The following is a 20,589-nucleotide window of genomic DNA, read 5'->3' on the forward strand; positions in this document are numbered from 1 at the left end:
TAGCCCTCAGATGAGTGGAGGGCACTTGGGTCTCAGTAACTGCCTGGATCCAAGCTGGGAAGGGGAAGCACTGATGGCAGCCTTCCCAAATAGGTGGAAGTGATTAAGGGAAAAAAAGATCACCTGCACTGCATGAGTTATTGACAAGTATTCCCAGATTTAAGTGAATAAAGCTGTGGCCTAATTAAACCACATCCACTGCATCTTGTCTCTCTTCCTGCATGACAGGGACACAACTATAGATAAGGAATATTGCTAGCACAAGATTTTGTTTCTGAATATATTTTAAAATCTGAGAATAGTCCCTTTGCATGTGACTGAATTGGGAACTTAAGCAGTATGTTTCTTTATTATTTTAGAAAAAAATTTATTTCACCTTTAAGGATCAATTGTATATAATATTCAACTATATAAAAATAATGAAGTAAATTTCCTCACCATATTTGCAGATTATTATGTCTGTGCCATTATTTTGGTATAAAACATTTTTGAAACTTCAGACTTTGTTTTTTAAGTAACATTGCAAATACACTTACATCTATCAACTAATTGTCACAATATTATCACTTATTTTGTGCTAGAATAAGACTGGATAAAAATGTAACTACCAAACCAAAACTGCAATGCAACATTCAAATTGCTGAAGTTACCACAGTGCGCTCAAGTATCACAGCTCATATTTGTATTTTAACCTATTTTTGTAAATTTCATTTGATAAATAAACATACATGAGGGGAAAAACAGTTCTTGGTATCAGTTCATCATAGAATAGAGAGATAAATTTTGATCTGTCTTAATGTTGTCAAATGACTTACATGAACATCCATTCTGTCAGCTATCCATTTAGCTAGCTGCTCTGCTGCAAATCCTATTCTCTGCAGGTCGAAGGTGTCAGCTCTCTTGGGTTTACCTTTCGGAGGAAAATGCATGAATGTCGGAGCAGAGTTCATATTGAGCTACAAAAAACAGAAGGCACCACAATATTAAATAACTCAAACACGCTTTGTGCAACCGTTTGTCTTCTTCCTACCATAGACACTGGCAAGATACCATTAGTCAGAAAAATATTAGTGGCTTTCCAAAGTTTGAAATAACTATTTTCAAACATTTAAATATATTTTTCTATTACTGAAAAAATGTTCAGAGCTAACATTCCTTCAATTTCTTCACTAGGGCTTTTTAGGGCACAGTAGTCATTTCATAAACCAAATTTCAATTTTAAGCATTCCTTTGTTGGGTATTTTTCCTGATATGCTCATTTATGCTGTTATGTAACTAGCAAAGCAGCATCTTTAAAAATATAGTTTGTATTTCATAAAGTCACAAGACAAACTACATCCCAACCTGGAAAAAAAACTTAAGCACATACTTAAGGTTAAATGCTATGTGGATGTTAATGTGACTACTCACAGTGTGTGAAGTTAAGCATACACTCAAATCTTTAGAATACTGGGGTCTTAAATATTAATTCATCCTGTAAATGTTTCCAATATTGTCAATTTGAAAACAAACAGAAAATAGTGACAGGCCCCCCTGCTGGACATTCTAAGTGAAAAAATTATTCCCCAGCAAGATGAACAAATGCAATTTGCATTGCTTATTTGAACATGTGGTGCTTGGACAGGGAAATATATTTTACTATATGGAACATCTCACAATATTTGGATTTCAGAAAATAATAATGCAATACATTTATCAAGTGATTTGAAATTAAATATAAAATCATTGGAAAAAATGGAAATGATTAAATATGAATGAAATTATTTGAGTTCTCTAATGACAAGGGCAGTGACATTTTATTTACCTGCCTGGCTTTCTGCTCTCCAACAAAATCAATCTTATTAAATTACATAAATGCTTTAATCATCAAGTACAAGTTCAATGTATAATTTATAAAAATTAAACTAGATACTAAAATATTATTTTCTTCTAAATACAATATGCCCCATCCTTTAATGAATAACTGTTGAAAGAAAAATATTTGTGTGAACTGTGTTAAGAAGAATGTCCTAAAACTGTTGAATTTAGTGGGATACTCATATATAAACATCTTCTGTCAGGTATTGTGGTAAACCCAGGAAATACAGCTACAAAAGGGGAGGTAGTAATTAGTCCCAGGGGATTAAAAGGCCCCTCCCTATCCACTGAGGAGAAAGAACCACAGGGCAATAAAGTTCAGCTGGAAAAGGGGTTGCTAGGGAACCAATTAGGCTCAGCTGACTCCAACTACTTGGGACCTTTTTAAACCCTCCCCTGGGTGGTAGAAAGAGAAGAATGAGGGAGTGAGAGGAGCAGGGAAGTTGCCAGTAGGCTGTTTGCAGCAAGACACCAGACCTTCTCAGTAGGGAGGCTGCACTTGCTCCCCAGAAGGGAAGGAAAACAAGCACAAGGGACTGACTGAGGAGAGGTGCAGGACTCTGTGCCACCTATAAGGATTTGCCTTGCCCCAAACCTCAGTCTCCTAAAAAGGGCTGAGCCTACTGAGGTGAACAAGGTATTTTGCCACACAGTATCTATTTTTTTAAAGACTGCCGACAGCCTGGTTGCACCAGTCCATTTCTATATAATCAGAATGAAAGGTGAAATCAAATCAACTGACATGTTTTATGTCAACTCTGAACCAGTACACAGCAACTGCAGCAATAGTTTAGCTATGAGTATTACAGTCAAGAATTAAATCTCCTGTGCTATTATTAGTTCAGATGTCCACTGTCTTGTTACATTTGCCTATATAAACTCTGATAAAACAAATACTGTACTTCTTCAAAAACCTACATGACAATATGTTCACTTGTTAGTTACTCTTGTTTTCCCAGATATCCAAAATAGCTGGAGTTCTCCAAGACAATGAACAAAACACAATGTGGACATAAGCAAGTGTATGTCCATGGACATAAATGGAGCTTTATCTCTTTACACCAGAATGAACTGGGCCAAATGCATCTACTGAATATAATTTGCTCTGTGTGTGTGCAAAAATGCATATTTGAACTAAAAATAAAATGCAAAATGTAAAGAGAGCATGTTATTTATATACAGTGTGGTCCAATAGTTCTGTTGGAAAATCATCCAAGTTTTACTGTGTATTGTTTTAAACACTGTAGATCTGCTTTTTTTTTTGCTTCATAGTTTAATATCTCACAATTAACCAAAAGGGAGTAAAAACGGTTAGTAACTTCTGCTGCTTCTTGCTTTTATTAATTCAGCTTCTAGTGCCAAGCAGGGGGCTAAGCTTCAAAGAGAAGAAAATATTTTTCTTGAATTATGATTCAAATTGAACTTGAGCTGAGTACCCAAACCACAGTGAATTTGCGGGAGTAGCATATTTGCTAATAATTGGTTCTCCACACTGTAAAGCAACCATGGCTATTTACAACAATTCCCACTCTTTTCTAAAGAGTTCCAAGACACAAAGGGTATTAAATATTTAAAGTCTTCATGAAAGGTGATATTTGTTAAGTGCTTTTTTATGTCAAGAGAACCTATGGGAAAGTTTAACTACAAATGTGATTTTCACTGCACTTCACATTATTTTGGAGTCAATTTGTTTTACAATGCCCCATGGAAGCAACTACCAATACATTAACAATGGCTTGATAAACTTAATTTAAACTTGATATTCCCATATTTGTTTTCGGTTGACTACATATGATGTAGCAAAATTGGCCATTTTGCATTTTTGCTGTTTCTTGCTATAGCTACCTTGGGTGCATTATAGAAATTCCTGTGAATAACAGTATTCCAGACTTCCCCCCCCCACTGTAATTGTTTTATTATCAAACAAACAAACAAAAAATCACAGTACTTAAAATATGATCTATGTTAAAAAGACATCATTCAAAACCTTTTACCTGTTGAAAAACATCTGCTCCTTCATCATAATCCACTATAGTGAAGAATAGTTTATTAGAAAAAGCAGATGAGTAGCGCCATGAGTTGGCCAGCACTTGATATTCTTCATTAGCTTGCCTGTTTAGGGAAAAAGGCATAGATACAGATAAATATAGGTATCTGTATGTAATTGACTCCCAGTAAAGATTCCATAACCAATTGTAACAATTGCAAACCAAACAGAGGGATTAACTAAAACTCTAGCAAACACATTCTCAATTCTCTACCAAAATAGGTTTCGGCCGGTATGGCAGGGTGATGGGGGGTTCTTGTTTTTGTTTTTCTAGAATTACAATTAATTTATAATGGGTGAGGTAATATCTTTTACTGGATCAGCTTCTGCTGGTGAGAGAGAAAAGCTTTCGAGCCACACAGAGCTGTTCTTCAGTTCTGGGAAAGGTACTCTGAGCATCATAGCAAAATGGTCCAATAAAAGATATTACATCACCCACATTGTCTCACTAATATCCTGAGACTGACATAGTTACAACTACATTGCAGTTAATTTATAATAGCTATCTAAGCATCAAAACACAAATGAAAATGTGTTTTAACATTTTTAGCATAAAAAGCTTTAAAAAAAAGTGTCAGTTAAATGCTCCTATAGTTTGTGCTGGAAAATATGGGCCCAAACCTGCAAACTGATTCATGTAGAGACATCCTTGTGGCAATGCAGATCTAGTATCAGGATTTATATGCTCAAAACTGCTCCAAATAAGCATCAGTTCAGACTAGTAGAACATTCTTTCCTACAAAAATATTTTAAAACCAACACAAAATAAAGTATAGTTTTTGCAGTCTGTAGCAATTTCTATCAGCATTAGAAAAATCACATTTTCCCACCAGCAGGCTTCCTGCCCCCAAACCTCAAGGAAGAGCCAGAGGGGAAAATAATGCAGCATGACACTACATTAACTTTTGCACTCCCCCTATTGGTACTCAGAAAATCACTTTAAAAGCAAGATTTGCAGGGAGAGGAGTTGAGCGGATGAGAGAGCAGCATTATCAGTGAAGAAGTTATCTGCATAGCCCTGAAACCACACAGACTTGGGGGCAAAATTACTGTACAATTTATTAGGGGGCATCTGAAAGTTACCAAGGGGATCTTTGTGGCAATTTCCACCCCACAGAGCTCCTTCTGTGGCTATTTCCATACTATTTTCTATTGATTATTTATATTACAGAGCCCCATCCTTTATCTACCTGTCTTTTCAGATGGAGGGATACAAAAATAGTATGGTTTCATAGTAGCAGCCGTGTTAGTCTGTATTCGCAAAAAGAAAAGGAGTACTTGTGGCACCTTAGACTAACAAATGTATTTGAGCATAAGCTTTCATGAGCTACAGCTCACTTCATTGGATGCATCCGATGAAGTGAGCTGCAGCTCACGAAAGCTTATGCTCAAATAAATTTGTTAGTCTCTAAGGTGCCAAAAATAGTATGAACACATTGTTTTTAAAACTTCTGTCAGAAGGTTGTTTTTGTAAAGCATGTTGCATGCACATTATGGCGTAGTATACAGGTATTAAAAACAATTATTTGGCTACCCCTGCAACACTTGTTTACGATTTGAGTTAGAGTGGATATAGGCAGATATATATATGGGAAGGAAGAAAAGGGAGGCAGGTATAAGCAGTCTTTCATAAAGAGGTGTTGAAAGCATGCTTGTTTTATTAAAAACAAGCCATAATACTGAAGTCAATGCCACCTCATCACACAGCACTTCTGGAGCCGTGTGTACCAAGAGAAATAACATGCATGGTCAAATGCGCCATTATAAAAAAAAAGTGAAACTTGATTATCACTTTAAGTCAAGCTCAGATGCAGTACTATGAAAACCTAACTTTTATCCTGGTCAACTATTTTTTTTTTTAAAAATCTCATTTGGTAAACTAGATTTGAAAATACAGAAAATATTGAGCTTATGCACTTGTTTGGTATTTCATACTGAAATAGGCTAACATGTTCATTGGCATCCTGAAGAGGGCAGTCAAGCAGTATCAAATGAATGCTGCAAATGCTTAAGTAATAACTGTAGCACTGTTGTGTTAAACCTGTTATATTAAAACCTTACCATTTTTATGATCAGAACAAGATGATAACAGCATTTCATCTTGATGCTATCATTCTCTTTATTCTACCCTTTCATATTTTTACAGATATTCATGTAAAATCATAAAAGAATTACAAATTATAGTTTATAATTGCCCCTACTAGTCAATAAAGGTTTCTTAATTTTTCTCCATCTTTGCATACTTTGCATCTTCAAATTAAACCAGTTTCCAACTTATTTAATGGACACCTGTCTTTTCAGAAGAGAGCTTAGCTTCTAAGTTTTTGTTGTTTTTGTTTTCATGTGTCTACTTGCATGTTCTGCAACCAAGTGGTTTTGGAATACAATTTTTAGAACTTACTGAAGGTAACTTAGCAAAGTTTTCTGTAAGACTTCTCAAGAACAGCTTTTATAGAGACACTGAAAAGAGCATTCTATAAAGAGCAAAAGTGGGTAAAATCCAAATATTTGCACTTTAATATTGAAGCTAGCTCTTAATTCAAGTGGTGAGCCGGTGGCTGAAAAGATATACCTGTCTCTCTTTTGAAATCAATGGGACTACTCACAGTACATGAAGTTATGCATGCATGCAGATCCTTGCAGGATCAGAGTCTAATTAAAGACAACACAGAAGTGGGCATAAAAATAACTGAAAGGTCTGGAGAAGGAAGGATGAGACTAACAGTGATAGGGTCACACGATTTGTTACGTGGTCTAGCTATGTAAAAAAACAGATAGCATCATATCATTCCTTATTACAATACATAATATCTCCATAATCCATCATGTCTCTCTATCTACTTGGATAGCAGTGATGCAATAAGTTACATCTAACAGCCTTCTGAAGTGATTGGGAAATCCTATCTGGACTCTGATAAATACTAGGCAACACTGTTCCAGAAATGGTAGTTCTCTAGGGGATTGCATCTCAGATGCAAAAAAAAAAAAAAATCCATCTTTTTTTTTTTTATTGGAGTCTTTTACTACCAAAAAGGCTATAGATATAGTGCCATCATCTTCCAACTACCTGTGTGAGCTGTTATGAAGAGGTATGGGAGGAACTGTATTTGATCTTGGCATGAAAGGACTGCATGATCAGACTAGAAATAGACCCTAATGCTGCTAGTTTAGCATTACTTTTTCCATCAGGCTGAGCCAGAAAGGAGAATAGAGTATCTAAGAGCAGAAATAATGTTACTGTTGCTACCACCATTTAAGAATTTAGGCAGAGGTGGTAGCACTGCAGTACCAGCAATGACAGCAGTATTATCTACCAGTAAGAGATGCAGAGACCAGGTTAGATGACATACTGCCATCTAAATATTCTTTACCTAGGATATTCAGTATTTTGACAATAGTCATTACTGGTAACAGGTTGTATGAGCTGTTTCCTTTCCTGCATGACACATGCTTATCATATATTAAATTATGGGTTTGATATTTCCAGAAAACCAGATTGACTAAATAAGCCAGCATCTATGCTTGGTTTTCTCTTCAGAGCCTATGAACAGCTGTAATTGCCAGCAGTTACAAGATACCATACAGCTCTTTATAAGAAGTCACATTTATTCTTAAGGTAAAAACACTACAGAGAAAATCTTACAAACAAGAAAAAAAAACCTACACACAAGCAAAAAGCTTACCAGAGGTCACCCCCTTACAACACCAACAAGGCCTTAGCAGGGGTCAGTCTTTCAAACCCCACAAAGGGTTTTCCCCCCCTGTGGTTGCAAGTTTGTAACAGCCTTAGCTCAGAACTAGCACAACCATGAATAACTCAGTCTTTCCTTTATGCAGATTGGGCCTTTGATCTTGGCCTCATAAGAGGTGATCAGCAAAGGTCCGCTCCTCCGTGCATAGCTTCAAAAGGATTTTTTTCGTATCTGGAGGTGGGGAATTTGCATTCATCTCCTCCTACATATTTCCTAGGAAATCTACTTCATACATATCATCCCAAAAGTATATTCTTGTCTGGCACATTGTTCAATACTGTTTTGATCATGTAGGCCTTACATTACATTTCTCTCTTGGAAAGGTTACATACAGTCCCAGCCCACAATAATACATAATATTTGCATTTAATACAATGAATTCCCAAATATATTTCAGAGTAGCAGCCGTGTTAGTCTGTATTCGCAAAAAGAAAAAGAGTACTTGTGGCACCTTAGAGACTAACAAATTTATTAGAGCATAAGCTTTCGTGAGCTACAGCTCACTTCATCGGATGCATTTGGTGGAAAAAAACAGAGGAGAGATTTATATACACTCACACAGAGAACATGAAACAATGGGTTTATCATACACACTGTAAGGAGAGTGATCACTTAAGATAAGCCATCACCAGCAGCGGGGGGGGGGGGGAAGGAGGAAAACCTTTCATGGTGACAAGCAAGGTAGGCTAATTCCAGCAGTTAACAAGAATATCAGAGGAACAGTGGGAGGTGGGGTGGGAGGGAGAAATACCATGGGGAAATAGTTTTACTTTGTGTAATGACTCATCCATTCCCAGTCTCTATTCAAGCCTAAGTTAATTGTATCCAGTTTGCAAATTAATTCCAATTCAGCAGTCTCTCGTTGGAGTCTGTTTTTGAAGCTTTTTTGTTGAAGGATAGCCACTGTTAAGGTCTGTAATTGAGTGACCAGAGAGATTGAAGTGTTCTCCAACTGGTTTTTGAATGTTATAATTCTTGACGTCTGATTTGTGTCCATTCATTCTTTTACGTAGAGACTGTCCAGTTTGGCCAATGTACATGGCAGAGGGGCATTGCTGGCACATGATGGCATATATCACATTGGTAGATGCGCAGGTGAACGAGCCTCTGATAGTGTGGCTGATGTGATTAGGCCCTATGATGGTATCCCCTGAATAGATATGTGGACAGAGTTGGCAACGGGCTTTGTTGCAAGGATAGGTTCCTGGGTTAGTGGTTCTGTTGTGTGGTGTGTGGTTGCTGGTGAGTATTTGCTTCAGATTGGGGGGCTGTCTGTAAGCAAGGACTGGTCTGTCTCCCAAGATCTGAGAGAGCGATGGCTCGTCCTTCAGGATAGGTTGTAGATCCTTGATGATGCGTTGGAGAGGTTTTAGTTGGGGGCTGAAGGTGATGGCTAGTGGCGTTCTGTTGTTTTCTTTGTTGGGCCTGTCCTGTAGTAGGTGACTTCTGGGTACTCTTCTGGCTCTGTCAATCTGTTTCTTCACTTCAGCAGGTGGGTATTGTAGTTGTAGGAATGCATGATAGAGATCTTGTAGGTGTTTGTCTCTGTCTGAGGGGTTGGAGCAAATGCGGTTATATCGTAGCGCTTGGCTGTAGACAATGGATTGACTGGTATGATCTGGATGAAAGCTAGAGGCATGTAGGTAGGAATAGCGGTCAGTAGGTTTCCGATATAGGGTGGTGTTTATGTGACCATCGCTTATTAGCACCATAGTGTCCAGGAAGTGGATCTCTTGTGTGGACTGGTCCAGGCTGAGGTTTATGGTGGGATGGAAATTGTTGAAATCATGGTGGAATTCCTCAAGAGCTTCTTTTCCATGGGTCCAGATGATGAAGATGTCATCAATGTAGCGCAAGTAGAGTAGGGGCATTAGGGGACGAGAGCTGAGGAAGCGTTGTTCTAAGTCAGCCATAAAAATGTTGGCATACTGTGGGGCCATGCGGGTACCCATCGCAGTGCCGCTGATTTGAAGGTATACATTGTCACCAAATGTGAAATAGTTATGGGTCAGGACAAAGTCACAAAGTTCAGCCACCAGGTTAGCCGTGACAGTATCGGGGATACTGTTCCTGACGGCTTGTAGTCCATCTTTGTGTGGAATGTTGGTGTAGAGGGCTTCTACATCCATAGTGGCTAGGATGGTGTTTTTAGGAAGATCACCAATGGATTGTAGTTTCCTCAGGAAGTCAGTGGTGTCTCGAAGATAGCTGGGAGTGCTGGTAGCGTAGGGCCTGAGGAGGGAGTCTACATAGCCAGACAATCCTGCTGTCAGGGTGCCAATGCCTGAGATGATGGGGCGTCCAGGATTTCCAGGTTTATGGATCTTGGGTAGCAGATAGAATACCCCAGGTCGGGGCTCCAGGGGTGTGTCTGTGCGGATTTGTTCTTGTGCTTTTCAGGGAGTTTCTTGAGCAAATGCTGTAGTTTCTTTTGGTAACTCTCAGTGGGATCAGAGGGTAATGGCTTGTAGAAAGTGGTGTTGGAGAGCTGCCTAGTAGCCTCTTGTTCATACTCCGACCTATTCATGATGACGACAGCACCTCCTTTGTCAGCCTTTTTGATTATGATGTCAGAGTTGTTTCTGAGGCTGTGGATGGCACTGTGTTCTGCATGGCTAAGGTTGTGGAAAAGCAGCATCGCTTACCCCATAATTTCAGCTCGTGCACGTCGGCGGAAGCAGTCTATGTAGAAATCCAGGCTGCTGTTTCGACCTTCAGGAAGAGTCCACCCAGAATCCTTCTTTTTGTAGTATTGGCAGGAAGGTCTCTGTGGGTTAAAATGTTGGTCAGAGGTGTGTTGGAAATATTCCTTGAGTCTGAGACGTCGAAAATAGGATTCTAGGTCACCACAGAACTGTATCATGTTCGTGGGGGTGGAGGGGCAAAAGGAGAGGTCCCGAGATAGGACAGATTCTTCTGCTGGGCTAAGAGTATAGTTGGATAGATTAACAATATTGCTGGGTGGGTTACGGGAACCATTGTTGTGGCCCCTTGTGGCATATAGTAGTTTAGATAGCTTAGTGTCCTTTTTCTTTTGTAGAGAAGCAAAGTGCATTTTGTAAATGGCTTGTCTAGTTTTTGTAAAGTCCAGCCACGAGGAAGTTTGTGTGGAAGGTTGGTTCTTTATGAGAGTATCCAGTTTTGAGAGCTCATTCTTAATCTTTCCCTGTTTGCTGTAGAGGATGTTGATCAGGTGGTTCCGCAGTTTCTTTGAGAGTGTGTGGCACAAGCTGTCAGCATAGTCTGTGTGGTATGTAGATTGTAATGGATTTTTTACCTTCAGTCCTTTCGGTATGATGTCCATCTGTCCATCTTAAGTGATCACTCTCCTTACAGTGTGTATGATAAACCCATTGTTTCATGTTCTCTGTGTGTGTGTATATAAATCTCTCCTCTGTTTTTTCCACCAAATGCATCCGATGAAGTGAGCTGTAGCTCACGAAAGCTTATGCTCTAATAAATTTGTTAGTCTCTAAGGTGCCACAAGTACTCCTTTTCTTTTTCCAAATATATTTAAACCTAATAAGTTTTCTCAAGGATATTGCAGGAAATTGCCATATCTGTCACAAAGGGTTTTGTTAAACAGAATCAATTCAGCAAAGAGGAGGGTTTTCTTTGTGTATGTGTCTACACAACTAATCACATATGTATAGCTTGAGCACTATTTGGTTTTCTGAAGGTTAAAATAGGTGCAGAACTAGAGAAAATTAGCTTGGTATAATGCTCAAGTAAGGGCTTATCTACAGTTAAGACACTACAGCAACATATCTGTAGTTCTTTGGGTTATCCACCTCCCCAAGAGGCAATAGCTAGGTCAACAGAAGACTTCTTCCATCAACCTAGCTCTGTCTACATAGGGATTTAGGTCATTTTAACTATGCCCCTCAGGGGATGTAGATTTTTCACACCCTGACTGGCGTAGATAAACCAATCTACTTTTCAACTGTAGAGCAGACCTAATGGAATAAAAATTAGGAAAGAGCAAATGTAAGCAGAACATTAGGAAAAAAAATCAGTAAGATCTATTAAGCTGTGAAATGATCTGCCCAGGAAAGTGATGAAAACATTATCACATGGTACATTAAGTAGATTAAACAAAACACTAATAACTATACAATAGGCAACAACTTGCATTGGCAGGGGAATGGACTAACAGAAGATCTAGAAGGTCTTTTCCGTCTCTTTATAATATTTGTTCATTGCTACTCTTCACCAGTACAATTATTTTGCCGTTTGTTACTTGGAATAATTTTTTTCCGAATAATAAAAAGAAAGTTTTTAAATATTTTAACTTCCTGCTTGCCACACAACAACAATTTATAACTAAGTTCTTTGGCCATGAGTCTGGGAAGATCAATAAACATATATGTAGACCCACACCTATCTTAACCAAATATCGTTAAGATGCATTGAAGTCTCTGCAACTCTATGTAGAAAATTTATCACATATAATAAAAATACTACAAAGTGTAGAAAATTCAAATTCCATAACAGAATTTTCATACTCTTTCTACAGACTAGTCTTTGATCATCAGTGAAAGTCTGAACTCTGTCAGATGTACTGGAATATTTAAAGCTGTCCAGTCGAGTCTAGATTTTGGTTTTCTGCCTTGAAGGATTCCTCTTATGTAGCAAATGTTTCTTCTTCAAGTGATTGCTCATATCTATTCTAATTAGGTGTGTGCGCACCACGTGCACGGTCGCCGGAAAGTTTTACCTTAGCAGCTCCTGTCGGGTCAGCTGTGGAGCCCCCTGGAGTGGCGCCTTCATGGCGCTGCATGTATGCCCCTGCTGACCCGGCCCCTCCTCAGTTCCTTCTTACCACCAGTGACTGTCATTGGAACTGCAGTCGCTTGCTTAGCAACTTGTAGTTTAGTTCTTAGTTTGTAGTAATAGTTAGTGTATATAGTGTATATAGTGAGATAAGGGTTGGGAGTGCGGTCTTTCCCCAATCCCTAACCCCCACACCTTGGCTTCTGGGCCATGCCGCGAGCCCAAGGGTTCAAACTCCATTTTCCAAAGGTGGGGAATTCCCCAGGTCAATCTGTTCGCCACCCAGGGCAACAGAAAATGCACAATGTTCTGCTCCTTTCAAAAGCATAGTACAGGCTCAACCACAGACGCATTCCTGCTACCCTGGGAAGGCCACCTGCTCTATGCCTTTCCCCGATCCCTTTTGTGCACGAGGTCCTACTCATGGTCCACAGGAATGGGGCAGAGATAATTCTGGTAGCTCCATCGTGGCCACTGCAACACTGTACACCACCCTTCTGGAACTGTCGGTGGACACCCCGATCACGTTGCCACTCTTCCCTGCCCTGATCACTCAGGACCACGGTTGTCTTTATCACCACGACCTCCAATCCCTCCACCACATGGCCTGGAAGCTTTACGGCTGAACCCCATGGAGTTTATGTGCTCGGAACAGGTAAGGAGGTCTTGGCAGGAAAAAGCCCTCCACTAGGGCCACATCTGGCAAAGTGGAAAAGGTTTAACCGCTGGTGTGACCAGCGTCATACATCCCCACTTCAGGCGCCTATCCTTCTCATCCTAGAGTACCTTCTGCACCTGAAACAGCAAGGCCTGGAAGTATCATCCATAAAGGTATACCTCTCTGCTCTCTCGGCTTTTCACTTAGGAGTGTCTGGATGATTCGTCTTCGCTAACCCCATGGTTGGCCAGTTCCTCAAGGATCTGGAATAGCTACATCCCCAGATTAGACAGCCTGTACCTGCCTGGGACATTAACTTGGTCCTCTCCAGACTAATGGGGCCCTCATTTGAGCCACCGGTGACTTGCTCCCTTCTCTATCTGTCATGGAAGGTAGCCTTCCTGGTCGCCATTACATCAGCAAGGAGAGTGTCTGAGTTAAAGACCCTTACCTCAGACCCACCTTATACACTTTTCCACAAGTATAAGGTGCAACTCAGACCTCACCCGGGCTTTCTTCCTAAGGCCGTATCACATTTCCATACTGGCCAAGACATATTACTGCCTGTTTTTTATCCTAAGCCTCATAGCAGTAGCCATGAGCAAAGATTACACTCTGAATGTTCGGGCGCTGGCATTCTACAGCGAGTGCACTAAGCTGTTCAGGAAGTCAAACCAGTTGTCCGTAGCAGTGGCAGAATGGATGAAAGGACTCCTAATCTCATCTCAGAGAATATCTTCCTGGATCACGTCCTACACCCGCACGTGCTACGAGCTGGCCAACATACCAGCCCTAGCACTTATGGCATTCCACAATGGCAGAGGCCTCATCAGCGGTGCTCCTGGCCCAGGTCCCAATACAAGAAATCTGCAGGGCAGCAACTTGGTCCTCGGTGCATATGTTCACTTCTAATTACACCATTATCCAACATGCCAGGGATGATGCAGCGTTCAGCATCCATCGCCTAGGTAAGGCTTGGGAGTCTCCTAATTGGAATCAATATGAGCAATCACGCAAAGAAGAAAAAACGGTTACTCACCTTCTCGTAATTATTGTTCTTTGAGATGTGTTGCTCATATCCATCCCAATACCCACTCTCCTACCCCTCTGTCGGAGTACCTGGCAAGAAGGAACTGAGGAGGGGCTGGGTCAGCAGGGGCATATATGCAGCACCACGAAGGCACCACTTCAGGGGGCTCTACAGCCAACCTGATGGGAGCTGCTAAGGGAAACTTGCCGATGACTGTGCACGCGGTGCATACGCATCTAATTGGAATCTATATGAGCAATCACTCGAAGAAGAAACATTAGCTACATATAGGAGGAACCCTTCAAGGCGGATAACCAAAATCTGGACTGGACAGCTTTAAGCATTCCAGTACAACTGACAGAGTTCAGACTTTCACTCATGATGAAACACTAGAAGACTTTAAAAATATGAGAATCAACTCCTACCACACAGACCTGTGGCAATCATAGCCAGCAGAAGTATATCAGTTTCCTCTGCTAATGGAAATAATCAATACCTCCTTCAGAGAAGTAAAACTGCCACTCTCTTTTTAAAAATGATTAACCTGCCCAATCCTGAAAAAGCCAGTACTTGATGCAGAAATCTCTCTTAAAACCATTCTATCTCAGACCTCCGAGTCCAAGACAAAATCTTGAGGAAAGTAGTGACAGCAAGCTTCAGTACATAGCATTTGCTAACATCCCTCCTGTATCCCATGCATTTGTCACCTCCAGACTGGATTGTTGTTACATACTATATCCTCATGTGAAGCAAGGCAGAGTCTCCAGCTCCTGTACTATGTTATAGTCTGCTTCCTCAGTGGGATGGGCTTCCACAATCACATTATCCCTCTGCTCTAATCCCTTCATTTTCTTCCAACCATTTATGGTGCCAGTTCAAAGTTTTAATCCTGCTTTTCAAGAATTTAAATAGATCAGGGTCCAGCCACACCATTAAAAAAAATTACAGTAGGGTCTATAGATTGGGGCCCACTGTGTTAGGCACACATAGTAAGAAGTCTTCTCCCCCAAAGAGCTTACAGTTTATATAGACACAGAGGAAAGATGAAGTGATTTGCCTAACATCACTCAGCAGGTCAGTGAGTAGAGCTAGGAAGAGAACCCAGGTATTTGGACTCCAAGGCTAGGCCTAGCCACTAGACCACAGCAGCTCACCCTCACACTCTGTTGCCCCTGACCAGCACTGCTCTATCTAGGGCGCTTCTTCAGTCAGCCAGTCCTCCTCCCATGCCTTCCAGGGAGAGACTCTCCTCTGCTTTGCTGAGCAGCCCTTTATATATGGCCCTCAGCGCCCTGACTGGCTGCTCCAGCAAGCCTTCCCCTATTGGTGGGCTCAATAAGCCCTTTCCTAATTAGTGGGTTCTGCACAGCCTCCCTGGTGCTGCTTTTAACCCCTTCTTCTCCCTGTGTGGGGCAGCCGCCCCACCGCAGGCGGACTAAGGAAGAACTTTTGCTTCAAGCAACAATTAATGAAATTTAATGGTAGTTCACCTATCAAAGTGTCACACACACAGCACAGGCAGGGGAGGACTATAAAATGTGCTTCATCAGCCTAAAGAAGTGTGGTATCACTCTGGCAATGAAATCCTCTTCTTTCTCTGCCATTTCCTTCTTTTTTCAGGTAGTGCATTTCCGCAGAACCTGGTAGAAACTGGTGAGGTAGGTCATGAGTTATTAGGGAGGGTTAACACTGCCCAGTCACACTATTAGTCAAATCCCTAAGCATCTGCAAAAGGGAGCAGACTGTAGTCTGAGGAATTAATGTCTAAAAACAACTTTTTCCTTACCGCTTTTCTGGAGTGATTTGGGTGAGCAAAATTAACTTGAGGAATGAGACAATCAGCGTTCGGGCACAATGGAATTAGTGATTTGAAAGTTACTCCTGAAGAAATTATGCACCACTGTGTGTATACAGAATTCTGCAGATTTTGTTATTTCCCTGCAAAAAAATGACTTTCTAACAGGAAAGCAAAGGGAAGCCACAAGAGCGGTCACACACCCCTCTCCAGCAGCATGGGTGCATCATTTTGAGTGCCCCAAGCAGCGAGCAGAGAAGTAAATCATTGCCAAGGGGAAGGACTTGGGATGCCCTGGCCCATGGTTCCTTTCCTGTGTTGGGCTCAGCTGCTAGTCCTGGCAGGGCGGGGGCAAGCAGCGGCTGGGGCCGGGGCCGGGGCCGGGGCCGGGGCCGGGGCCAGGTCAGACCCACCCCCAGAAACCACCCCTGGCTGCAGGAAGCTCCGCACCCCTCCCCACTTCCTGCCCCCATTGATCTTCAGCCGGGGTGGGAGGGGTTAGTGTATAGGGAGCTTCTCCTCCATCCACACAAACCCTGTGCATTTGGACCCTCCCTTGCCCAGAGCTCCACGCCGAGCCTCATTCCCACGCATCCAGAACCCCGCACTGAGCCCATCCACCCACCCACCCAAAAGCCCAACCTGCTGAGCTACACCCCTGTATCTGGAGCCCCCCACCGCACCCAGAACTCCCCACCAAGACTCATCCCCCTGCATCTGGAACCCCACTGATCCCCTTGCCCATCTATCTGGACCCTCATCCCTCACCCCTGCTCACAGTCCATACCCCACTGATCCCACACTCCCTGCGCCCATGCTACCCCCATACTACTCCCACACCCACCCCGACAAGCCCCACCCTCCCTGCACTTGGGCCACCCCAACAAGCCCCCTGCACCTGGACCCCCACCCCCAAACAGCTGCACCCAGATCCTCACCCCACCAAGACCTTCTCTCCCAGCACCCGCACCTCCCCACTGATCCCCCCATACCCAGACTGCTCCTACTGAACCTGACCCCCAGACCTCCCCCTGCTGAGCCCCAACCACTTTTACCTGGACCTCCTTGCAGAGTCCCATTCCCCCTGCATCCAGACCCCTCACTGAGCCACCTGCACCCAGATAGCCACACACAGAAACCTCTCACCCCACACCTTGATCCCTCCACACTTGGATCCTGCAGGGCTGAGCCTGCCTGCCCTATACCTGGATCAGGAACTAGGGCTGGATGTGCATGCAAAACTCAGTCCCTTTCACTTGCTATATTGGTGTGCCTAGCACAGAGGGGCAGGGCCCCGGGGTGTTTCTGGGGTAGGGCCTGCCCTTGCGCTCTGTCAGGGTCAGGTGCAATCTCACCACTGAGTCCATATCCTGGAGAGGATGGGGGCTGAAGGGTGATCTCTCACCTCCGTGCAGCCAGTGGCCTGTGCTTCCCACAGCCATGATGGAGCCTCCACATTTATATATTGACGAAGTATGTAGAATTTTGAAATATTGTGCGCAGATTTTTTTTTGGGGGGGGCACAGAATTCCTTTAGGAGCAGAAAGTGCAGGGTACACTGGATTGCATACGTGTTCTTCAAGTTGTATCAAAGAGGACTGATCAGCCTGAGGATATGCTTTGATGAACTTGTGTGCCCAGATGTAGCAATTACGTAAGTTACTACAAATTGACAGTTAGGAAATGCCTATAATTGATAAGAAAATCTTAAAAGTATTAGTGAAAAATCTATGGTGAGTAAGATTAAGGACAAGAAGAAGGAATTATTTAAATATATCAGGAACAAAGAAAGATCTAGCAATGGTATAGGTTCAATACTAAAAGAGTCTAGTAAAGTTGTCAATCATGATGCAGATAAAACAGAAGTATTAAAAAAAATCTGTTCAGTATTTGGAAAGAAGCAGGATGAAGTATTCAAATCTTACAGAGACAAGGAAATACGTCCTATTCCCTCAGGAACTAGGGAGGATATTAATAGCAATTATTAAATATAAGCATTTTTACACTAATGGAACCAAATGACGTGCACCAAAGGGTTATAAAAAGAATTGGAAGTCATGGAAGATGGAAGAGATTCCAGAAGACTGGAAAAGGGCAAATATAATGCCAATCTATAACAAGGGAAATAAGGTCCATCCAGCCCAGTATCCTGTCTACCAACAGTGGCCAATGCCACTGCCAGAGGGAGTGGACTTAACAAGTAATCATCAAGTGATCTCTCTCCTGCCATCCATCTCCACTCTCTGATAAACAGAGGCTAGGGACACCATTCCTTGCCCAATAGCCATTAATGGACTTAAGCTCCATGAATTTATCCAGTTCTCTTTTAAACCCTGTTATAGTTCTAGCCTTCACAACCTCCTCAGGCAAGGAGTTCCACAGGTTGACTGTGTGCTGAATGAAGAAGAACTTCCTTTTATTTGTTTTAAACCTGCTGCACATTAATTTCATTTGGTGGCCCCTGGTTCTTATATTATGGGAACAAATAAATAAATTTTCCTTATTCACTTTTTCTACACCACTCATGATTTTATATACCTCTATCATATCCTCCCTTAGTCTCCTCTTTTCCAAGCTGACAAGTCCTAGCCTCTTTAATCTCTCTTCATATGGGACCCGTTCCAAACAACTAATCATTTTAGTTGCCCATTTCTGAACCTTTTCTAATGCCAGTATATCTTTTTGGACATGAGGGGACCACATCTGTATGCAGTATTCAAGATGTGGGTGTACCATGGATTTATATAAGGGCAATAAGATAGTCTTCTTAAGCCATCAATTTGCAAACATCTAGAAGATAATAAAGTGATAAATAACAGTCATCATGGATTTGTCAAGAACAAATCATGTCAAACCAACCTGAAAGCTTTCTTTGAAAGGGTAACAAGCCTTGTGGATGGAGAGGAGGGAAAGCCTTAGATGTGGTATATCTTGACTTTAGTAAAGCTTTTCATACTGTCTCACATGACCTTCTCATAAAGAGACTAGAAAAATGCAACCTAAATGGAGCTACTATAAAGTGGGTGCAAAACTAGTTGGAAAACCAGAGTAGACCCAGAGTAGTTATCAGTGGGTCACAGTCATGCTGGACGGGCATAATGAGTGGAGTCCCACAGGGATCAGTTCTAGGTCTGGTTCTGTTCAAATCTTCCAAAGATTTAGGTAATAGCATAGAGAGTACATTTATAAAGTTTGTAGACAATACCAAGCTGGGAGAGGTTGCAAGTGCTTTGGAGGATAGGGTTAAAATTCAAAATGATCTGAAAAAACAGGAGAAATGGTCTGAAGTAAATCGGATGAAACTCAATAAGGACAAATGCAAAGCACTCCATTTAGGAAGGAGCAATCAGTTGCACACATACAAAATGGGAAATGACTGCTTAGGAAGGAGTACTGTGGAAGGGGATCTGGGGGTCATAGTGGACCACAAGCTAAATATGAGTCAACAGTGTAAAACCGTTGCAAAAAAACTGAACATCATTCTGGGATGTATTAGCAGGGGTGTTGTAAGCAAGACACGAGAAGTAATTCTTCCACTCTACTCCGTGCTGGTTAGGCCTCAACAGGAGAATTGCGTCAGGTTCTGGGTGCCACATTTCAGGAAAGATGTGGACAAATTGGAGAAAGTCCAGAGAAGAGCAACAAAAATTATTAAAGGTCTAGACAACATGACCGATGAGGGAAGATTGAAAAAACTGGGTTTCTTTAGTATGAAGAAAAAAAAGAGAAGACTGAGAGGGGACATGGTAACCATTTTCAAGTACATAAAAGGTTGCCACAAGGAGGAGGGAGAAGAATTGTTCTTCTTAACCCCTGAGGACAGTACAAGAAGCAATGGGCTTAAATTGCAACAAGAGAGGTTAAGGTTGGACATTAGGAAAAACTTCCTAACTAACTGTTAGGAATGGTAAAGCACTGGAATAAATTGCATAGGGAGGTTGTGGCATCTCCATCATTAGAGATTTTAAAAAGCAGATTAGACAAACACCTGTCAGGAATGGTCTAGATCAGTGTTTCCCAAACTTGGGATGCCGCTTGTTCAGGGAAAGCTCCTGGTGGGCCAGGCCGGATTGTTTACCTGCCGCGTCTGCAGGTTCCGCTGATCGCGGCTCCCACTGGCTTTGGGACGTATCAGCCAAGGGATGTACTGGCCGCCACCTCCCGCAGCCCCCATTGGCCTGCAGTGGTGAACCACGGCCAGTGGGAGCCACGATTGGCCGAACCTGCGGACGCGGCAGGTAAACAAACTGGCCCAGCCCGCCAGGGACTTTCCCTGAACAAGCAGTGGAACAAGTTTGGGAAACACTGGTCTAGATAATAGATAGTCCTGCAATAGCAACATGATAATTTTTAACTGTCTTTAATATTTTAAATAGAAAACACAGAGAAAAACTAGGGCTGGTCTATACTACCAAGTTAGGTCAACCTAGCTACGTAACTCAGGGATGTGAAAAATTCACACCTCAGAGAGAAATAGTAAAGCCAAATGAAGCCCAGGTGTAGACACCACTCCATAGAATTCTTCCATTGACATAGCTACTACCTCTCACAGAGGTGTATTTACTGCAGCACTTGAAGAACCCTTTCAGTTGCTGTAGTAAGTGTCTATAGTATAGCACTGCATTTCTAGCGCTGACATATCTTTAGATGCCTTAATACCATGGTAGACATGATTGA

General features: G+C 41.9%; 1 protein-coding gene across 5 annotated transcripts in view; it reads right to left on the reverse strand.

Moving 5' to 3' along the window:
* TUSC3 (tumor suppressor candidate 3) overlaps window positions 1–20,589 on the reverse strand; it is a 307,969-nt gene that overhangs the window by 161,731 nt on the left and 125,649 nt on the right. For all 5 annotated transcript variants that reach the window (XM_038399600.2, XM_043513761.1, XM_043513760.1 and 2 more), the window contains exons 3-4: window positions 3,852–3,969; window positions 816–956 (exon numbers count right to left, since the gene is read on the reverse strand). In XM_038399600.2, the coding sequence (XP_038255528.1) occupies window positions 816–956; window positions 3,852–3,969 (259 nt within the window). The remainder of the gene's footprint in view (window positions 1–815; window positions 957–3,851; window positions 3,970–20,589) is intronic.

The sequence above is a fragment of the Dermochelys coriacea genome, chromosome 4, assembly GCF_009764565.3.
Source record: "Dermochelys coriacea isolate rDerCor1 chromosome 4, rDerCor1.pri.v4, whole genome shotgun sequence".
NCBI classification, from domain to species: Eukaryota; Metazoa; Chordata; order Testudines; family Dermochelyidae; genus Dermochelys; species Dermochelys coriacea.